This window comes from Phyllobates terribilis, unplaced genomic scaffold, assembly GCF_046119375.1.
Source record: "Phyllobates terribilis strain yellow unplaced genomic scaffold, ASM4611937v1 Scaffold_11__3_contigs__length_659146591, whole genome shotgun sequence".
NCBI lineage: Eukaryota > Metazoa > Chordata > Amphibia > Anura > Dendrobatidae > Phyllobates > Phyllobates terribilis.
This window is the reverse complement of record NW_027362771.1, coordinates 127,876,891-127,899,679: the sequence shown is the minus strand read 5'-3', so window position 1 is coordinate 127,899,679 and position 22,789 is coordinate 127,876,891. Positions and strand designations below refer to the sequence as shown.

Genomic DNA, 22,789 nt, shown 5'->3' with positions numbered 1-22,789 from the left:
AATAGAGGTTTCTAATTCCATATTTCAGGCAGCGTGTAACGGAAATCATATTTGTGTTAAAAGCTGTAAGCACTCTCATAGATTCACTTAAGAAAACTCACCCTGAAAATGGTAAGTAAAGCAGTTAAAATTGTATTTTTAATGAATAGTGGTAAATACTCAATCATTTTTCCAAAGTATTACTATAGACTTTAGTTTTACTACTGAGAATCACCACAGAAAGTTTACTGCATGACCCAGATGTCCCATAAATGGGTTTTCACGTTTGGCTGCAGAACTTCAAGACCACATATCAAACTCCTAGTGAAAAGGTTACTATATACACACAGAATGATTGCAATTGCGTCCAGATGTACTGAATGTTGAAAATACAGCTCTTCTGGTGTCATTTTTTACATGGTTATACAGTACTTAAACATTTAGGGAGACACCACATGCTGATTCCTCATTGTATTTTCACTTTTTATTATTGATTTTTCTCCTTTTCGCTGTGTTTTACCTAATTCAAAACCTGTTTTGTGCCTTTATTAAAGAAGTTGTCCACTACTTGGAAAACTCCTTCTCATACCCCCCACACTTGGCCCTGATAAAATAAAAAAGCTTATACTCCCCTCCCATGCTGGCACCGTTCCCGCGGTGTCAGCACTCACTCTCCCCGCGGCTCCAATGCTGTAGTTGTGGCACTTGACACTGGCGACCAATCAGCTCTGGCGTCACTGTCCCCGTCTCCTTTCGAATTGAACATGAAGAGGTAGTCAGAGATCAGCTGCAGCCTGGACTTCCTCTTCATATTCAATTCGACAGGAGGCGGGGACAGTGATGCCAGAGCTGATTGGGCACCGGGGTCACATGTCATAACAACTGCACGAAAGTCCTGGGACCGCGAGTGCCGACACTGCTGGAACGGCGCTGGCATGGGAGGGGAGTATAAGCATTTTTATTTTATCGGGGCCAAACATTTAGATCAAGAAGGGGTTGTCCTAGTAGTGGACAACCCCATTAAGCTCTTTGTCATTCTTCCTTTTTGTTCATCAATGTGGCTTTGGTTAGCCAATAAAGATGTTTTTGCACAAATGTACTCCACTACTCCCCCCGGCATAGTTTTTTTTTGTTTTGTTTTTTTTAAACATTTTTAAGGATTGTGTGACTTAACTATATAAAGGCATAAAGCGAGCAAAAAAAAAAAATCTTTGCATTTGCGCAAAATTCTTCAAACATCCTGTGTCATCTTGATGAAAATCCATCAGGGCAAAAAGAAAGCTAACACAAAAAGTTTACTTGAAAAGAAAAAATCTTGCAAATAATGATTCTAGGTCCATAGATCTACCTAGGTAGCCATAGTTCTCTATTTGACACTGGGCATAGAATTCTGTATTTCACCACTTCTTAGTAGACTGCTCATTACCATTCATAACATGGAGATTAAGATTCTTAAATGCTTTGTTCCTCTCTTCTTCCTGGATATCCTCCATGCTGGCGTCATCTGCTAATTATCATATCATCTTTTGCTGACCATAGGGGATCTTCCTACTAAATATATTAGATAAAGCAGAACCTGACACCGATCCCTGCAGTTGTTCAACTTTTTGAGTGGATACCATTTACTATTGACCTCAAATTCTCATCCATATTCTGTGAATAGTAGTTTGTGTATTTCTTTGTTATTGGATAAAGTGTCATGTATACCATATCTATAGCTGCAGACCTAGACATTGGAGGCCGTAGAGTAGCTGTGTCAGGTTTCTCTTGGAATTTGGCTGACATCCCAGTAAAATACTGTGTAAATACTCTTCGTCTGGATTTACCCTTACTGAAGGGATGTTATGAGCTTGGGGGATTTGTTCACCGAAGCTGGAAAACTCTTTTAAACAACATATAGCTGTGGGATATGATGGTAATTCTTTGCATTCACTCCGCCAGACATCTGAATTAATATAAATGACCTATTTTCCCCTGTTATGAAAAATGTTTATCTTCTTCTGCATCTGCTTATTAAAGTAAAAACCATGAAAACTGAAATAAATGGGATAGCAATGGAGATGCTTGAATTAATTGGAAGAATTGGCCAAAGCAATCTTGAGGCTGTGTGACCTTCAAGGCTGGTGACTCACATATCCTCAGGCAACTTATTCATCCAGCCTCTTCTCCGGAGGTAGATGACAGGGTCACCACAGTACATGACTTACATTATGCTATTTTCTTACCCCCCCTTCATGTCTTCAATGCCACATAAACTGTTGACTCAGAATGTTTATTTCATGGAGGGAGGGTTCATCACCATTTGCTTTTAATTTATAACTTGCCTAAGGTAGATAAACAATTTCCGGAATTTTAAAAATGTGCTTTTCACAACATGATAGTGAATATATATTAATAATTTCCCAACTAGATCAATAGTTTATATAAATTTTTGTTAAATGATGTATTTGCCATTTTAATCACGGAAAAGAAGCTTCTCACCTAGCCAAATCAAATCTCCTGCTTTGCACTGAAGAGGCGCAACACCCCGAAACACATCTGCAAATCGTTAATAGGTCGATATTGACTTTTAGGATTGCTACATCAAATAGGTGGTGCCAGGGATAAAGTAGCCTTCCTTCTGAAGAGACAATTTGCATATTTAAAGGGGTTGTATTCCCTGGGGCCCCTAAGACTTTTTGTAAATACCTTCCATTGCAGATAATGCCTGTGAGCGGCGCTATCACTGGCCGCTCAAAGGCATCACGTGACCCCCGGCTGCAGCCGACTATGACATCCGCTGATGTCACGACAAGTGCTGGCAGCAGCTGGGGGTCTTTTTCTTCCTGGTTCCACCGTGGATGCCAGGCTGTGGGCGGAATTGCCCCCCCGCGTCACACCCGGCATCCACCGCACACTCTGCCTCTCCCCATTCATTGGGAAAGCACGCAGTGGATGCTGGGTGTGACGCGGGGGGTAACCCCACCCACAACCCAGCAGCCACCGCGGAGACCCCAGCGCTGAGTCACGCCTCACTTGTTGTGACGTCAGCGCGGGGTCACGTGATGCCTGTGAGTGGCCAGTGATAGCGCCGCTCACAGGCATTATCTGCGATGGAAGGTAATTACAAAAAGTCTTGGGGGCCCCGGGGAGATACATTGGGGGGGGGGGGATAAAGTAGTGCACAACTTCTTTAATTTAAACAGGCCAGGATTTTATCTTGTCTTATATTTGTATTTTGTGTGGGGGGCACCTTTTTTCTTAAGGTATAACTTTGTGCAGCAACCTAATTTTTAATACAGCAGACAGTGTGTAAGGGTGGAGTTTTCTCAAGGAAATGAGTAGTAACCACCAAAAGACCTGAAGGAGACATGCACTGGACAACTTGTAAGGCACCAAGATCATGTTTGGCCAGCAAATTCAGTTTTCAGTAGTGATTATAAAGGGATTTTGTCACCCCCAAAAAACAAAATTGAATTATTTACTTGTTCATATAAGAGAATGGCCCCTATAAAAGTCATACATGTACTGTAGATTTTAGTAAATGTTTGAGAGAAAGTTTTACTACATATGTAAACTAGGGGGCCCTCGGTGTACCCTTCGTGTGGCTAAGGGCTCAGTGCACCTTTCCGTCCCCTCGTGAATTGGCAGTGTTCATTTTGGATTGCCATCTGATTGAAACCCCCCGCAACCCTGCACACTGACACTGGACGTGCCGAGCACATGCATACACAGTGTCGGTGTGTGCGTGTGCGCTCATCTCCCTCTCCTGTGTAGAGTGGCCGTTGCTGCTGATCTCGTGTGTAGCGAGCGGCTTCTATACACATGACAGGGAGATGACCGCGTGCCTGCACTGACATGTAGGGGGCGAGCGGGTGAGTCTGTGTATTTTCATCAGTCTCCTGTAAGCATTGGTTGCCACTGCTTTGTAATCTTGTGTGCTGCAAAACGGCTGAGAACACGGACAGACACTGCTGTAATCTTGTGTGCTGCTCCCTTGTCAATATGTGCAGGGCTGGGGAGTAAGATCAGTCAACACTCCAAAGTGAACGCTGCCCATGTCCATGAAGGGAGGGGCAGAGTATTGTAACGGAGGGGGCGGAAGAGTTCATTGAGCCTCTGGGCCCTGAGCCGCAGAACCCGACCCTTGCTATAACTGAAGAACAAGAGAGTTTGGCTATTTTTGTAACTTTTGTAGAAGTGAACAGAGAACGTGGTCACCTCTCCATCCCTGTGGCACAAGGCTGGGCCCTGTTCTCAAGATAGCTGCAAGTCCCAGACGTGGTACCTACATCTATTAGACATTTATAGCATATTCTGTGGATATGATAAACATTTCCAAGTGGGGTAACTCTTTTTTAAAGACCTGTCACTAGGTTTTCAATATTAATGTGTGATGTATATGTATCTGTGCACCTAAATCTACACTTTAGGAACATGATGATGCAATTTAGGTACATGGTAATTTGCTGTCTACTTGCTGTCTGGTGAGGACAGGGAGTATTTCCTATATAAACACCCACCTTTTCAAAGTTATGTCCCAGTACAGGCTTTAACTAAGGTGTAAAAGGAGCCAATGAGGGATCTCCAGAATGACAGTAAGGCTATGTTCACACACAGGGCCGGCTCCAGGTTTTTCTGGGCCCCGGGCGAAAGAGTCTCAGTGGGCCCCTTTAACACATACCACGATTCATGATGCACAGATACCGCAGAGAAATATATATAGTACAATGCCGAAGATTTCACTTCTTACATTACATGAGTGATATCTATTGTAAATTCCACAATAGCTCAGAATCCGGCTAATCGATCAGAATCCGGCTAATCGCTCCACACAGTATACTGGCCCCCATAAAATGCTCCATACCGGATACTGGCCCCCATAAAATGCTCCATACAGAATACTGGCCCCCATAAAATGCTCCATACGGAATACTGGCCCCCATATAGCCATGCAGGATGTCCCTTTCCCCCGCATATAATGCCCCATGCAGGATGTCACACCTCATATAATGCCCCATGCAGGATGTCACCCCTCATATAATGCCCCATGCAGGATGTCACTTCTCCCCCCCCCCCATATAATGCCCCATGCAGGGTGTCCCCCCCCCCCCCTCCACCTTATAATGCCCCATGTAGGATGTCACTTATCCCCCCTCCCCATGTAATGCCCCATGCAGGGTGTGTCCCCCCCCCCCCCCCCCCCCCCATATAATGCCCCATGCCGGATGTCACACCCCTCTCTTTATAATGCCCCATGCAGGATGTCACCCCCCTCTCTTTATAATGCCCCATGCAGGATGTCACCACCCCATATAATGTCCCATGCCTCCATACATTAAAAAACAAAATCAAATATTCACCTCACTCCTTCTCACCTGCTGCCGCTGCTCAGGTCCGATCTCCAGCGTCGTCCCGCTCAGCGCTGCCTGTGAGGGCGCGGTGGAAAGACTTCACCACACCCTGTGACCCGAGACGTCACAGGGAGCGCACAGCAGGAAGACAGTGGATCTGCGGAGGCACGGGGAGAGGTAAGTATCCGGCTGCCAGGGCCCTGAGCAAGTGGGGGGGAGACGTGCGCTGGCACCACTTTCCTCAGCTCACGGGTCCCATAGCGCGGCGGGGTGCCCGATGGTGAGTGGGCCCCCCCTCCTGCCTGCTCAGGGTCCCGGCACTTGCCCGGGTGCTGACGCCGGCTCTGTTCACACATCATGGTTTTTTTATGCATATTTTCAGCTGCGTTTTGCAGTACCAGCAAAGTCTGAGATTCCAGAAATCTCATGCACACTTTTTTTTTTTTGGTTCTGGATTTTGTGCTTTGCATGTTTTTTTGCAAAATAGACCATGTCATTTCTTTCAGCATTTTTTCACCCATTGGAAGTAATGGGTGGTGAAAAAAAACGCCGGTGTCAAGTTTTCAGCGTTTTTTGTCCCTAAACCAGAATGAGATTTTTTTTTTTTTCACTGAACAATTATGTACATGCATAACAGAGACAAACAGTGAAAAAAGCGCACCAAAAAAGCACGAAAACAGCAACAAAAATCCCGAACAACCTCCTGGCAAGAGATCAGGCTTTGCTGCAGAAAATGAAGGCTGAGAAAACCATGATGTGTGAACATAGCCTTAGCAAGTCTTTTGGGGCATATACATATACTGCTGAAAAAAATAAAGGGAACACTTAACAGAATGTAACTCCAATTAAATCAAATTTCTGTGAAATCAAACTGTCCACTTAGGAAGCAACACTGATTGACAATCAATTTCACATGCTGTTGTGCAAATGGAATAGACAATAGATGGAAATTATTGGCAATTATCAAGACACCCTCAATAAAGGAGTGGTTCTGCAGGTGGGGACCACAGACCACATCTCAGTACCAATGTTTTCTGGCTGATGTTTTGGTCACTTTTGAATGTTGGTTGTGCTTTCACACTCGTGGTAGCATGAAACGGACCCTACAACCTACAGAAGTTGCTCAGGTAGTGCAGCTCATCCAGGATGACACATCAATGCGAGCTGTGGCAAGAAGGTTTGCTATGTCTGTCAGCGTAGTGTCCAGAGGCTGGAGGTGCTACCAGGAGACAGGCCAGTACACCAGGAGACGTGGAGGGGGCCGTAGGAGGGCAATATCCCAGCAGCAGGACCGTTACCTCTGCCTTTGTGCAAAGAGGAACAGGAGGAGCACTGCCAGAGACCTGCAAAATGACCTCCACCAGGCCATAAATGTGCATGTGTCTGCACAAACGGTTAGAAACCGACTCCATGAGGGTGGTATGAGGGCCCGACTTCCACAAATGGGGGTTATGCTCACAGCCCAACACCGTGCAGGACGCTTGACATTTGCCACAGAACACCAGGATTGGCAAAGTTGCCACTGGCGCCCTGTGCTCTTCACAGATGAAAGCAGGTTCACACTGAGCACATGTGATCGACGTGACAGAGTCTGGAGATGCCGTGGAGAGCGATCTGCCTGCAACATCCTTCAGCTTGACCGGTTTGGCAGTGGGTCAGTAATGGTGTTGGGTGGCATTTCTTTGGAGGGCCGCACAGCCCTCCATTTGCTCGCCAGAGGTAGCCTGACTGCCATTAGGTACCAAGATGAGATCCTCAGACCCCTTGTGAGACCATATGCTGGTGCAGTTGGCCCTGGGTTCCTCCTAATGCAGGACACTGCCAGACCTCATGTGGCTATAGTGTGTCAGCAGTTCCTTCAAGATGAAGGCATTGAAGCTATGGACTGGCCCGCCCGCTCCCCAGACCTGAATCTGATTGAGCACATCTGGGACATCATGTCTCGCTCCATCCACCAACACGTTGTCACGTTGCACCACAGACTGTCCAGGAGTTGGCGGATGCTTTAGTCCAGGCCTGGGAGGAGATCTCACAGGAGACCATCCGCAACCTCATCAGGAGCATGCCCAGGCGTTGTAGGGAGGTCATACAGGCACGTGGAGGCCATACACAATACTGAGCCTCATTTTGACTTGTTTTAAGGACATTACATCAAAGTTGGATCAGCCTGTAGTGTGTTTTTCCACTTTAATTTTGGGGGTGACTCCAAATCCAGGCCTCCATTGGTTAATAAATTTGATTTCATTGATTTTTGTGTGATTTTGTTGTCGGCACATTCAACTTTGTACAGCACAAAGTATTCAATGAGAATATTTCATTCATTCTGATCTAGGATGTGTTATTTGAGTGTTCCCTTTATTTTTTTTGAGCAGTGTATTTTTATATTTTTATTTTCTGTATTCCTTACATCTTCCTCTATCACCATGGCCGATATTAAACATATGCAAGTTCACCTTTGTTAACATTTTTAATTTAAATATATCTGTAACTTTTGTGATAATATCACTGATAAAGTAGATTTCGTGTGGAAAGCTAATTGCATGGAAAGTGCATTATAGGGAACCTGTTAGTTAGCGATGTTTATCTGCAGCCATAGTGGTAATCTGTAAGTAAATTTTTTTATGGTGTCTCATTGTAAGTGCAGCTGAAGGGAGAAAATGAAATGATATCATCCAGTTTTTGGGGCAGTGCAGAGGGCTGTAATGGTCACAGCTCACAATCCAGGGAGCATGCTGTAAACACGCCCTGCTACCTGACTGACATCCTGGTGTGCACACGCCGCAGAGGGCTGAGTGTTACAGCCCTACGCCACCCCGATGGCTGGAAGGAGAAATTTCCTGCTACTGCACTTCTAATTAGACATGAGAACATGTATAAAATTGTATTGCAGATTATCACTATTGCTGCACCTTTTAATAGATCAAAGTTGCACGATAAATAAGTAACCATCTCTATACCCACACAGTGCTGTGAGGTTACAGCCGCCTACATATGGTGACTAATTGGAGAGGTGTACTTTTATTCCCATGAGGCTAGAGGAATACAATTGAGAGGGTCACAAAGATTGAACAGTTGTCCAGTATAAGAAAAACATGGCGGCTTTCTTTCAGAAATATCACTATCTCTGAGCATAGGTTTTATGCGTGGTATTGCAACCCTTCCTCATTGAAGGGAATAGAGCTGACCTGCAATACCCCTATGGTCAGGGGTCAGGCGCCGTGGTTTTCTAATCCCGGACTATCTAATTAAATAGATTCAGATGATGAAGATGAAATGTCGGGAACAGAAAGTGATGGACAGTCTATTGTGTCTGCTCTAGTTGTTGCTATGAAAATTAGCATATCATAAAATATATTTTTGCATGATTAAGCACATTTAAAGTCTCCTAAGAAAAGAAAAATGGAAAACTATTTTTATATTAAAAACCTGATTTAAGTAATATACCATTTATACATTCTTTTTATAATTAGATTACTTACAAATTAGGAACAAATTCCATAATTAATCGTAGCTAATTACTATTTTTGATGCCTTGTCTGTACGAATACTGTTTTTAACTTATTCCTATTACTGCGACTTAATAAGTGATATGACAGAAGCCGTGTTATCCCAGTCCATGGACATCGGTTGTTTTATGACCGCCTTTTATCTGCAGGTCTAGACTTAATGCAGTATAATCCTAAATCTAACATAAACCTATTCTTCATGTTGTTTAGTACTTTGTTACACTGGAATCTTCACCAAATCTATATGCAATCATTCTTACAATAACTCCAGCATTGGCGCTGTTTGTAAATGTATTTATTAAAAGGAATCTGCCAGCAAGATCATGTAGGTTAGTGAAAAATAAACACATTGATACCTTTTTATATCCAGAATCTTGCTCGAATCCAGAGAAATACATGATATTCGCAATGTGCAAATAAGGCATTAAGTGCTTTATCAGGCCCAGAGCATTTAACATAACTGCCTCCTTAGTTTATTTTCCCATCCCTAGTGCTTAGCTCGAAGTGATAGTTTAATGTGTCTGTGACATTAGGCGCTGGCTAGAAAGGTGCCGTGCTAAGGCTCTGGCTTTAGTATTCTACTGTGCATGTGTCACCTGGCCACGCTGTACACCTGTACGCTCCAAGCGTCCTCTCTGCTCTTCCTACAGATCACTACCCATTCCTGCTAATACATGTGGGGACAAATGACACCGCAAGAAAGGACCTGGTAACCATCTGCAGTGACTTTGAAGACTTAGGCAAGAAAGTGAAAGAATTGGGAGCGCAGGTGGTCTTCTCATCCATCCTCCCAGTGGATGGCCATGGAACAATGAGGTGGAATAAGATTCTACAGGTGAACAACTGGCTACGTCGATGGTGCCGTCAACAAGGATTTGGATTTCTGGATCACGGAATGAATTACCTATACGATGGACTACTTGCTAGAGATGGGGTGCACCTTACGAAGACTGGAAAACATGTATTTGGAAGTCGCCTTGCTACACTCATCAGGAGAGCTTTAAACTAGAACAATGTGGGAAGGGAAGCAAAAGGCCAGAAAAAGCCATACAGCTGACAAATACTATTGAGATCTCTGCTACTGGAAGTGGAAAGGAAGAACAAAGACAAAACAATTTAAATAATAAAAATATGGGAGGAAGAGAAACCAATCACAAACTAAAATGTTTTTATACAAATGCACAAAGCATGGGCAACAAACAAGGAGAATTGGAACTACTCACACAGGAAAAGGAATATGATGCCATTGGAATCACTGAAACTTGGTGGGACGATACACATGATTGGAATAAAAGGCTAAAAGGATACAACTTATTTGCAAGAAACAGACTTGATAAACGAGGAGGAGGTGTCGCATTGTATGTTAGAAAAGCGTATATCTGCACAGAGATTGAAGCTTCAGAGACTGGGAGTTCTGTGGAAACTGTTTGGGTAAGAATACAAGGAGAGAACAACGGAAAGGACACGATTGTAGGCATTTACTACAGGCCACCTGGGCAAGCTGAAAATATGGATGAACTCTTTATGTATCAAATGACCAAGTTCTCCAAAAAATATGACGTAGTGGTCATGGGAGATTTCAACTATACAGACATTTGTTGGGAATCTCTCTCAAGTAAAACTAACAGGTCAAGCAAATTCTTATCCTCTCTTGCTGACAACTTTATCTTCCAAAAGGTAGGGGAGAAAACAAGGGGATCTGCTACTTTGGATCTAATCCTTATAAACAGGGAGGAAATGGTTGAGGAGGTAAAGGTGGCTGGGACCCTAGGAGGCAGCGATCATGCTATTATAGAATTTTGGATAACTAGAGGAGGAAGACATGTGAAGACTCAAACTTCAAGGTTAGATTTTAGAAAGGCAGATTTTAAGAGACTCAGAAAGAGAATAGGAGGGATCCAATGGCTGGATGTCCTTAAGGACAAAAATGTCCAGGAAGGATGGGAAATTTTTAAAAATGAGATTCTCAAAGCACAATCGTTAACAATCCCGAAAAGTAGGAAGAATGGGAAGCATTTAAGGAAACCAGGATGGATTAACACAGAACTTAAACACATGCTAAAAAGAAAGAAAGAAATGTTCATTAAATGGAAAGAGGGAGGCATATCTAAAGAAGATTATAATGCAGTCTGCAGATCCTGCAGGGCACATATCAGGTTAGCTAAAGCTGACAATGAATTAAGGCTTGCAAGAGATGTCAAAATCAATAAAAAAGGATTTTGGGGGTATGTCAAAAGTAAAAGAAAAGTCAAAGATGCTATAGGATTTTTACAGGATGAAAATGGAGAAATGGTAAGAGAGGATGTTGAGAAGGCCGAACTTTTTAACTCCTATTTTGCATCTGTTTTCTCTCAGAAAGAAAATGTAACATCAACTGATCTTCACTGTCCTTTTAAAGGAATAGAGGAATCCAAGTTATCTGTAAACAGAAAGATTGTGAGGGAATATTTAGCTAACATAAATGAGTTCAAGTCTCCAGGTCCAGGTGAATTACACCCCAGAGTACTGAAGGAGATCGTAGAAGAAATTTTAGAACCACTCTCCATAATCTTTGAAAATTCTTGGAGAACAGGAGAAGTCTCAGAAGACTGGAGAAGAGCAAATGTTGTTCCTATCTTCAAAAAGGGGAAGAATGTGGACCCAGGGAACTATAGGCCGGTGAGTCTGACTTCTATACCAGGAAAGATCTTTGAACAAATTATTAAACAACATGTATGTAAGTACATGGATAAGAATGAAGTGATTAACCAGAGTCAGCATGGGTTTGTAACTAACAAGTCATGTCAGACTAACTTAATTTCCTTCTATGACAGAATCACTGACTGGGTGGATCAGGGAAATGCTGTAGATATAGTATATCTTGACTTCAGCAAAGCATTTGACAAAGTATCTCACACCATCCTTATTGAAAAAATGACCAAGTATGCAATGGACCAGGCAACTGTTAGGTGGATTCATAACTGGCTTAGTGATCGGACTCAAAGGGTGGTTGTAAATGGCTTCACATCCAGCTGGATGAATGTCTCAAGTGGGGTACCACAGGGCTCCGTCCTGGGACCTGTATTGTTCAACATCTTTATCAATGATTTAGATGAAGGAATTGAGGGTAAACTGATTAAATTTGCTGATGACACAAAGCTAGGAGGGATAGCTAATACTAGAGAAGAGAGAGAGAGGATTCAAAAAGACCTAAATAAACGGGAGCAGTGGGCAGCAACCAACAGAATGGTTTTTAACAGGGAAAAATGCAAAGTACTACATCTGGGCAATAAAAATAAAAAAAGCATATACAGAATGGGAGGAATAGAGCTAAGCAACAGTACATGTGAAAAAGACTTAGGTATACTAATAGATCATAGACTGAACATGAGTCAACAGTGTGATGCAGCAGCAAAAAAGGCAAATACAATTCTGGGATGTATTAACAGAAGCATACAGTCCAGATCACTTGAAGTCATTATCGGACTTTACTCCTCTTTGGTCAGACCTCATCTGGAATACTGTGTACAGTTTTGGGCACCACATTTTAAAAAAGACATAGACAAACTGGAGCAAGTTCAGAGAAGAGCGACCAGAATGGTGACTGGTCTGCAAACCATGTCCTATGAGGAACGGTTACAGGATTTGGGAATGTTTAGCTTGCAAAAAAGAAGACTGAGAGGAGACTTAATAGCTGTCTACAAATATGTCAAGGGCTGTCACATTGTAGAAGGATCATCTTTATTCTCATTTGCACAAGGAAAGACTAGAAGCAATGGGATGAAACTAAATGGGAGGAGACACAGATTAGATATTAGAAAAAACTTTTTGACAGTTAGGGTGATTAATGAGTGGAACAGGCTGCCACGAGAGGTGGTGAGTTCCCCTTCAATGGACGTCTTCAAACAGAGGCTGGACAGACATCTGTCTGAGATGATTTAGTGAATCCTGCTTTGAGCAGGGGGTTGGACCAGATGACCCAGGAGGTCCCTTCCAACTCTACCATTCTATGATTCTATGATTCTTCCGGGTGTTCACCGTGGCTGGGCAGTGCATGTGCAGTAGTGCTCAAGCCAGTGCCCTTAGCAAGCACCTTCTACTCAGGCGCTACATTTCCTGTCTGGCACCTGATTTTCTAAAGTGCTCTTGGTGTGGCAAAGCTTAATGCTTCATTTGCATATTGCAAAATCATGGATTTCTCCGAATTCCGGCAATGTATGTGGGATAAAGGTATCGGTGTGCTTCTTTCACTGCCTTAGGCTACTTTCCCATGATGAGTTTTTGGTAAGTTTTTGATGTTGCAGATTTTCTGCACCCATTAAGTAAAATAGGTTACTTACATTTTTTCGAAAATACACAGATTAAAAAAACTCTCCAAAAACTCATTGTGGGAACTTAGCCTTCCATGCCTATATAAATGGTTGGGATGGGGTGGTGGGTCAGCAAATTGCAGAAGAGTACCTAAAAAAAAGTTTTGCGATTGAAGAATTTAAAATATGTCTGCACCTTGCCATTTATTTCACTAAGTCATCAAATCCTTTTGGTGTCAAAGATTTTTTAATTTTTTTTTTTAAATCTTTAATTTGTCCCTGCTTCTTCCTTTAGTTTTTCCTATGTGTATATAACATTGACACGTATTGATGTCACTTACTGCCACCAAGGTTAAAAATCACTTTATTATCGATCTGCTATATTCGATACAACAAGGAATTTATGTATGTGTTTGATTACTATTTTAATAAGAGATTTTTTTCCTTCATACTTCACTCATTTCTTATTCTTTTCTATTTCCCTTATATTCATAAACAAAAAATTATAGGCTTCGCTTTAAACCCTAGAGGGATTGTTTCAGAGATCACCCCTTTCTGACCGTGGTTGTAGGGTTTACTTGGAGCAACAAAGGCAAACCGCTAACTTTGCTGTAGCTGCAGCCATCCAAACCTTTTTCCTGCAATATTATTTAGTGACCAGTCAGATGATTGGCCATTCATGTAAAATAAGGAATATTTCCGTCCACCAGAACCAGAGTTCTTTAGGAAAGAGTTCTGTTGTGCCGCATAGAGGTAGGGGGATTCCATGTGAGGGACTACTACATGTTGTCTGTAATGCCCTAATAGGATATTGTTTCTTGAGGGTAGTCTCATTAGACATCTTTCTCTTAGATATAAATAACAATTTATGTATCTGGATTGTTGCTTCATCATTATTTTAGGAGTATGTGATCTTATTAAAGTAAAAAGTACTGTTCATTTATTCCCATTGCATTTACATTGAAAGGATTGTGATGCAACGTTTTGAATACCCCATATGTTACAGGATTATTTCCATCTTCATAGATGGATATTGTCGTACGGTTCTTGTAAAAATAATTACTGCTTATTTAAATTGGCAGTCATTCTTGAGATGTTAACACTGTTCATTCTGTCCTGTTTACAGCTCGTTGCCTAGAAGACTGACCACCAATGCCATCCAGTTTGTGAGCCCTACGCTGAAGCTGGCCCAGAATGTAAGGCAATGGCACACTCCAGCAATCCTGGCCAGCTTAAAAACAGTGCTTACAAGCTCAATAGAAAAGAGCGAACGTGTGCAGTGCTTACAAGCTGTCTAGCAATGGTGGTCCATCTCCAAGGCAATGAGTTGTAAACAAAAGTGTTACTATCTCAAGTATGGCTGAAATTTTTAATAGTAAATTGCAAAATTATTTGTATTTACAAGCACAATCTGACAATACCCATGTATAAGGATGGGGAAAACTCTAAGTATGTAGATGTAGTTTTGCTTTTTAATGTGATATATATTCTTTGTTACAGTTGATGATAACACCTGGGCTCAGGTCATTTCTCTTTACCCGACATTAGTGGAATGCATCACATGTTCCTCCTCTGAAGTCTGTTCCGCTCTGAAAGAAGCTCTGGTTCCATTTAAGGACTTCATGCAACCATCAGCCACTAAAGTGCAGAATGGAGAGTCATGACTGCGTGGAATGATTGTTCTTGGGGACAAGAGTGTACTGCAGATGAATGTTTTCTCCTAAGTGAAATTATTTTTTTTCTGAAAAACACATTTGATGAACTAAACTGAGCGGCCACCTTGCCTGTGGCTACCTTTTAACTACTATACTAATGAGCTCAACCATTCATGAAAACAAACTTACACCTCAATAAATGTCCCTGTGTGAGTAGCATTGTGGGCCTTCTGAATATATATTAAATGCAGTAAATGATCATTTGTTTCACAGACTGAATGGGTGAGAATTGATCTGACTGTGTGTTAAATTCTAACAAATTTAAAAATAAAAAAAAACATTCGATCAACACATTAGACTGGTGGATGAAACCCTTGGAAAGTACAACATGTACTTAATTTTATGCAAACAATACTATAACATTCCATATTTTTTGTTAGCCTTTGTAAAGCAAGAGAACTGTCATATTTGTGTGTAAAATAAATGGCACAGTTCTGTAATAAATTGTCACATTTAAAAACCATATTGGTACTGGCAATACTCACCGCACAGTTAGTTGAGATGATGTACTGGTCTATTTCTAAAAACGTAAGTGTTCTGCATTTAACTTGCATTATGGTATCTGATTGTATCTGTGAATACAAAGCCACTTCAATCTATCTTGCTTGACTTTTAATATAAATTGATTTGTATTATGGACATTAAAAACCTTGAGGATTGCATTAAGTTCTGTATTTCATCTTCTTGGGTCACAGTACAAACGCCCAAGAATGCTAATACTGCCATCATTAAGTGGAGCATGGAAATGAAGCCGCAAGTCCTGATGCCAAACAGAAAATGAACTCACTGCAAGCCAGAAATACACAGTTGACCTGTACAAACTACAATTTATACTCTACTATGAAGCTTAGGTTCATTAGGGTAACAAGACTCCGCTAATAAAGTTTTAGGCTTTAAAGCATTATTCTGATCATTAAAAGCTATCACTTATCCACAGGATAGGGTCAATAAGGGTCTGACCACTGAAATTCCCACTGATCACTTGGGACTTCCAGCAGTTGGGCCGCCTCCAATCTCCAAGTTATCGCCCATCCTTTGCATAGGTGATGAGTTTTAATGATTGGAGCAACTCTTTAATATGCAAAATGGTGTTTAGTGCTTACAAAAATAAAGAAAAAAGGATATAAGATGTACAATAGCAGGAGGGAAAAAAAAACAGAAAAGTCCAATGGCAAGCGATTTGTTATGGTTAAGTTATTTGTTTCCAGAAACCTGTAAAAAAAACTAAATAGACAACCACGTTAGAGAATAGAACACGGCACTCTGGCGAGAAGGTTCTAGTTTGCCAATCTTTTCAAATACAATCAAAAGCAATTGCACTATCTCTACATAAATTTATTCTTATATACAGTGGCATGTAAAAGTTTGGGCATTCCTGGTCAAAATTACTGTTATTGTGAACAGTTAAGCGAGTTGAAGATGAAATGATCTCTAAAAGCAGGGCTGTGGAGTCGGTAAGCCAAACCTGCGACTCCGACGCCTCAATTTCCCTTACACCGACTCCACGACTCCAACTCCCACATATATTGCTTATATTTAAGTGAAAAATTTATTGTACTATAATGTGAACATCAGACATTTAATCATTTTTATGATACAATAATTAAGATATTTAGATAGAATATAATATATATTTATTGGAATACTCTCTCTGGTGAAGACGGCAGAAGACAGGACAGAGGAGGGGAGATTGCCCCCTGCATTCTGGAGCCGGTGAAGGACGGGAGCACTGCAGCATACAAGTGAGTTTTGATAGGTGCGTGCCCCTGCTTCAAGGGGGAGGGGGGCCAGCTGCCCCCCCACCCCACCCCTCGCTGGCTACGGCTATGATTCACACACAGCGTTTTTGCGCATCTGTTTTTTTGTAGTAAAATCCAGTGTCTCTGGGCATCCCAGCAAAGTCAATGGGTTTCAAGATATGACATTCAGACACATCGTTTTGTGAGTATCCGTTTTTGGCCTCAAAAACGGATCCTCACAAAGAATGAGCATGTCGGTTTGTTCGGCGTTTTTCTAATCTGCTTTTGCTATTGAAAACATTATCTATGAGCTCAAAAACCTTTCAGGTGATGTGGTTTTTTAAAAAGCTGATCTGCTTTTGCAGCTGAAAAACGCAGCAAAAACGCTGTGTGTGAATGTAGCCTTAGATCAGGAATAGAACAGCCATTTATAGAACACTTCGTAACTTTCCCAAATTCCTATGAAAAAATATTCCCCACAAACTGCATTGATCTACTGCACCCAATTTATTATATATTTTAGGAGTCGGAGTCGGTCCATTTTATACCGACTCCACCAAAATGAGCACCGACTCTGACTCCACAGCCCTGTCTAAAAGGCTTGAAGTTAAAGATGACACATGTCCTTTGTATTTTAAAATATAATGTAATTTTTTACATTTTAAAAATTACAAAAAGGAAAATGGGCCGATGCAAAAGTTTGGGCTCCTCTTTGGAGATTTGTGTACTCAGATAATTTTGACCAAGGTTTCGGACCTTAATTAGCCTGTTAGGTTTATGGCTTGTTCACTATCATCGTTAGGAAAGACCAGGTAATGCAAATTTCCCAGCTTTACAAAAACCCAGCCTCCTGTAACCTTGTGCCAAAAAACAGCAGCCATGGGTGGTTCTAAGCAGCTGTCTTGCACTCTGAAAATGGTGGAGGCCCACAAAGCAGGAAAAAGCCATAAGTAGATAGCAAAGCGTTTACAAGGTGAACTTTCCTTAGTTCGAAATGTAATTAAACAGTGACAGTTAACTGAAACATTGGAGGTCAAGATAAGGTCTGGAAGACCAAGCAACATTTCAGTGCACGTAGGATTGCTAGAGAGGCAACTCAGAACTTGACTGCAAAAGCCCTTCACAAAGATTTAGCAGACTCGAGTTGTGGTACATTGTCCTCTTGTTCAGAGACAACTGTACAAATATGGCCTTCGTGGAAGAGTCATCAGAAGAAAACCTCTCCTGCGTCCTCACTATAAAATTCAGTGTCAGAAGTATGCAAAAGAACATCTAAACAAGCCTGATGCGTTTTGGAAACAAGTACTGTACATGGATGAGGTTAGAATAGAACTCTTTGGCCACAATGATCAAAGGTATGTGTGGAGATAAAAAGGCATAGAATTTCAGGAAAAGAACATCTCGCCAACCATTCAGCATGGGGATGGATCAATCATGCTTTGGGGGGTTGTGTTGCAGCCAATGACACGGGAAATATTTCACGGGTAGAGTGAAATTTCAACAAAGTTTTGATGCAAACATAACACCATCTGTAAAAAAAAAAAAAAAAGCTGAAGTTGAAAAGAGTATGGCTTCAACAAATAGATAACACACCTCAAAATCCACAATAGACTACCTCAAATATGCAAGCTGAAGGTTTTACAATGGCCTTCACAGTCCCCTGATCTGAATATCATTGAAAATCTGTAGCTAGACTTCAAAATAGCAGTGTATGCAAGATGACCCAGGAGTCTCACAGAACTGGAAGAATTTTCCAAGGAAGAATGGATGAAAATCCCTCAAACAAGAATTGAAAGACTCTTGGCTGGCTTCAAAAAGCATTTACCATCTGTGATACTTTTAAAAGGGGGTGCTACTAGGTACTAACCATGCAGGGTGCCCAAATTTTTGCATCGGCCGATTTTTCTTTTTGTAATTTTTAAAATATAAAAGATGAAAATATATATAATTGTTTTGCCTAAAATACAAAGGAAATGTGTCATCTTTAACTTTAGGCCTTTTAGCGATCATTTCAGGATATTATGTAACATTTCAGTCATCTCATACTACCTTCATGAAGCATCAGATTACAGATGGATTAGTGGTATGTCCGAGTTGGTGCAAGTGGGATGAAAGGTGTGCGTGTGTATATACATGGCTAAAGGTGTTGGCACCCTTGAAATTGTTCCAGAACATTATTGCAATTACACATGTTTATTTCCTTTATGTGTATTGGAACAACACGAAAAAAAAAAAAACAGAAAAAAGGGCAAATTGGAAATAATTTCACATAAAACCCCAAAACCGGGCCGCACAAAATTGTCGCCACTTTTTCAAAATTGTGGGTAAACAACTTTTGTTTCAAGCATGGAGAAAAGAAAGAGAAGAGAACTGTCTGAGGACTTGTAACCTCAAGATTGTTGATATTTTTCAACAATTTTGGTTCTCAAGTCCATCTCCAGCGATCTTGATGTTCCTTTTTTTACTGTGCGCCACGTAATCAAGAAGTTTACAACTCATGGCACTGTAGCTAATCTACAGAGGTAGAGAAAAAATTGATAAAAGATTGCAACACAGAATAGTGTGGATAGCAGATAAGCAGCCCCAACGAGTTCCAAAGAATTTCAAGCTGTCCTGCAGGCTTAGGGTGCATCAGTGCCAGCATGAACTATCTGTCGACATTTGACTGAAATGAAACGCTGACAGGAGACCCAGGAGGACCCAACTGCTGACACAGACATAAAAAACTAGACTGCAGTTTGACAAAATGTATGTGAGTAAGCCAAAATCCTTCTGGGAAAGCGTCTTGTAGACAGACGAGACCAAGATAGCTCTTTTTGGTAAAGCACATCATTCTACTGTTTACCGAAAACTGAATGAAGCCTACAAGGAAAAGAACACCGTACCTACAGTCAAATACGGTGGAGGTTTAAAGATGTTTTGGGGTTGTTTTGCTGCCTTTGGCACTGGGTGCCTTGACTGTGTACAAGGCATCATGAAATCTGAAGATCACCAAAGGATTTTGGGTCACCATGTAGTGCGCAGTCTCAGAAAGCTGGGTTTGCATCCTAGGGGTCATAGGTCTTCCAGCAGGACAATGACCCCAAGCATACTTCAAGAAGCACCCAGAAATGGATGGAAACAAAGCGCTGGAGAGTTCTGAAGTGACCAGCAATGAGTCTGGTTCTAAATCCCATTGAACACCTGTGATCTTAAAATTGCTGTTGGGAGAAGGCTCCCTTCAAATATGAGAGACCTGGAGCAGTTTGAAAAAGAAGAGTGGGCCATTATTCCAGTTGAGAGTTGTAAGAAGCTTGGTGATGGTTATAGGAAGCAATTGATTGCAGTTATTTATTCCAAAGGGTGCGTAATCAAATATTAAGTTGAGGGTGCCAACAATTTTGTCCGGGCTATTTTTGAGGTTTTGTGTGAAATATCCAATTTGCCTTTTTTCCCTCCTGTTTTTTTCGTGTTGTTCCAATACACACAGGAAATAAACGTGTATAACAAAACATGTGTAATTGCGATAATTTTATGGGAGAAATACTTCATTTTCTGGAGTAACTTCAAGGGATCCAACACTATATTGGCCGTGACTGTATATATGTGTGTATGCAATCCACTGTTTGATGAAGGTGATCTGAAATGACCGAAACTTCACATTATATCCGTGGACTACATGACGATAAACTCATCTGATTCGCAAATGATAATTGAGTGCTGAGTTCTTTCAATAAAATTGAGAAGCAAGACCTCACAAAATGAAATAAATGTACAAGTGAGGAATGCTGTGGTTGCATTGCTCTAGTATACAAGCAAACATATGCAACCACACCCTTAGCATCAGGGCTGGCTCCAGGTTTTCGTGGGTCCTGGAAAGAGTCTCAGTGGGTCTCTTTAACACATACCACCATTCATGATGCACATACGGCGGAGAAATAAAGGTATACAACACAGGGCCCAGGCTGTCCCCTCAGCCTTCACATATGCAGACATGCACACACACTATGCAGACATGCACACACAGTAGGCAAACATGCATGCACAGTACGCAGACATCCACACAGTACACAGACATGCACTCACACATAAATACAGTATGCAGACATTCACTCACACATGAACACAGTACGCAGACATGCACACACACAGCAAGCAGACATGCACACACATGCAGGGCCAGCTCCAGGTTTTTGTGGGCCCTGGGCGAAAGAGTCTCAGTGGGCCCCTTTAACACATACCATGATTCATGATGCACAGATACCGCAGAGAAATATATATATAGTACAAGGCCAAAGATTTCACTTCTTACATTACATGAGCGATATCTATTGTAAATTCTACAACTGGCGAATTCTCTCAACGCACAGTGCAGGCCGGACAGTATAGTCCTCGGTACAGTATTATGGCCCCATATAATGATCCATACAGTATTATGGGCCCCATATATTGCTCCATGCAGAATACTGGTCCCCATATAACGCTCTATACATGATACTGGTCCCCATATAGCGCTCCATACAGGATACTGGTCACCATACAGCGCTCCATACAGGATACTGGTCCCCATATAATGCTCCATATAGGATACTGGCCCTCATATAATGCTCCATAGAGGATACTGGCCCCCTTATAACGCTCCATACAGAATACTGGCCCCCACATAATGCCCCATGCAAGATGTCACCCCCTCCTTATAATGCCCCATGCAGGATGTCGCCTCTCCCCCTCATATAATGCCCCATGCAGGATGTCACCTCTCCCCCAATATAAGGGCCCATGCAGAATGTCACCTCTCCTCCCCCCTTCAACACCACTATATAATGCCCCATGCAGGATGTTACCTCTCCTCCCATATAATGCTCCATGCAGGATGTCACCTCTCCCCCCCCCCATATAATTCCCCATGCAGGATGTCACCCCCCCCCCATGTAATGCCCCATGCAGGATGTCACCCCCCCCCATATAATGCCCCATGCAGGATGTCACCTCTTCTCCCATATAATGCCCCATGCAGGATGTCACTTGTTTCCCCCCATATAATTCCCTATGCAGGATGTCACTTGTTCCCCCCCACCATATAATGCCCCATGCCTCCATACATATAAAAAAAAATCAAATGCCTCACTTCTCACCTGCTGCCGCTGCTCCGGACCCCTCACCCGCTCCGGCGTCTTCCCGCTCTGCGCTGCCTGTGACGGCTCAGGAGAGAGCGCGGTGTAAAGACGTCACCGCGCCCTCTGGCCTGAGATGTCACAGTGCAGCAGACGCGGAAGAGACCGGAGCTGCTGCGGAGGCACGGGGAGAGGTAAGTATTGTGCCGGGGCCCTGAGCAAGCGGGGGGGGGAGCAGGCGCGGACACCGGCACCGCACTGCTCATGGGTCCCATAGCGTGCCGGGGTGCCCGACGGTGTGCCCTGCACACATGGTACGCAGATATGCGCACATACAATACGGCTGGAACATGAAGAGGAAGTCAGAGATCAGCTGCGGCCCGGACTTCCTCTTCATGTTTAATCCGTACATAGGTGGGGACAGTGACGCCAGCGCTGATTGGGCGCCGGCATCACGTCACAACAACAGCACGGGAACCGTGGGGAAAACGAGTGCTGAAACGGCGGTAACAGCGCTGGCACACGGGAGGGGAGTATAAGCTTTATTATTTTATCGGAGCCAAGCGTGGGGGGTGAACAGGGGTTGTCCAAGTAGTGGTCAACTTCTTTAAGGACCGAGCCACTTTGTACGTTAATGACCAAGCCTCATTTTTTAAATCTGACCAGTATCTGACGCCGCGTAAACTCACCCGTGTTGTGGCTTTACGAGTCTCCGCAACAAAAATTTCCCCAATAGAATGTATTGGATGCAGTAACTCCGCATGTGTTCAATGAACACATGCAGAGTTACCTGCATGATTGGACACAGCGAAAATACACTGCGTACAAAGCACTGCTATAGCCTGATCATGGGCACATAGCCTAAAAAGACGGACACCGCCGGATCATTGGCTAGATAGACTCTCCATCTGCCTCATTATAGGGAATCTTCTGTCATGTGTTCCGTCTGAATCATGTATTTCTGAGATTTACATGTAAACCACGGTGTAAGCGTTTAGCGTAGATCACAGGATAAATTTGAGCCGAGCCTTTCTGCGATCTTTGGAAGGCAGAATGAACAAATCAACAGCAGGTCAAGAATTTGTTCTATTTATTTTTTATGACGCTCCTCATGCAGTATAAGTGATTAGACGAC

At 42.4% G+C, this 22,789-nt stretch overlaps 1 protein-coding gene across 2 annotated transcripts in view; it reads left to right on the top strand.

The window, feature by feature from the left end:
* MON2 (MON2 homolog, regulator of endosome-to-Golgi trafficking) overlaps window positions 1-15,276 on the top strand; it is a 144,066-nt gene extending 128,790 nt beyond the window's left edge. For both annotated transcript variants that reach the window (XM_073651592.1, XM_073651591.1), the window contains 2 exons: window positions 29-111; window positions 14,608-15,276. In XM_073651592.1, coding sequence (XP_073507693.1) covers window positions 29-111; window positions 14,608-14,771 — 247 coding nt within the window. In that variant the 3' untranslated portion in view covers window positions 14,772-15,276. The remainder of the gene's footprint in view (window positions 1-28; window positions 112-14,607) is intronic.
* The last annotated feature ends 7,513 nt before the right edge of the window (window positions 15,277-22,789 follow it).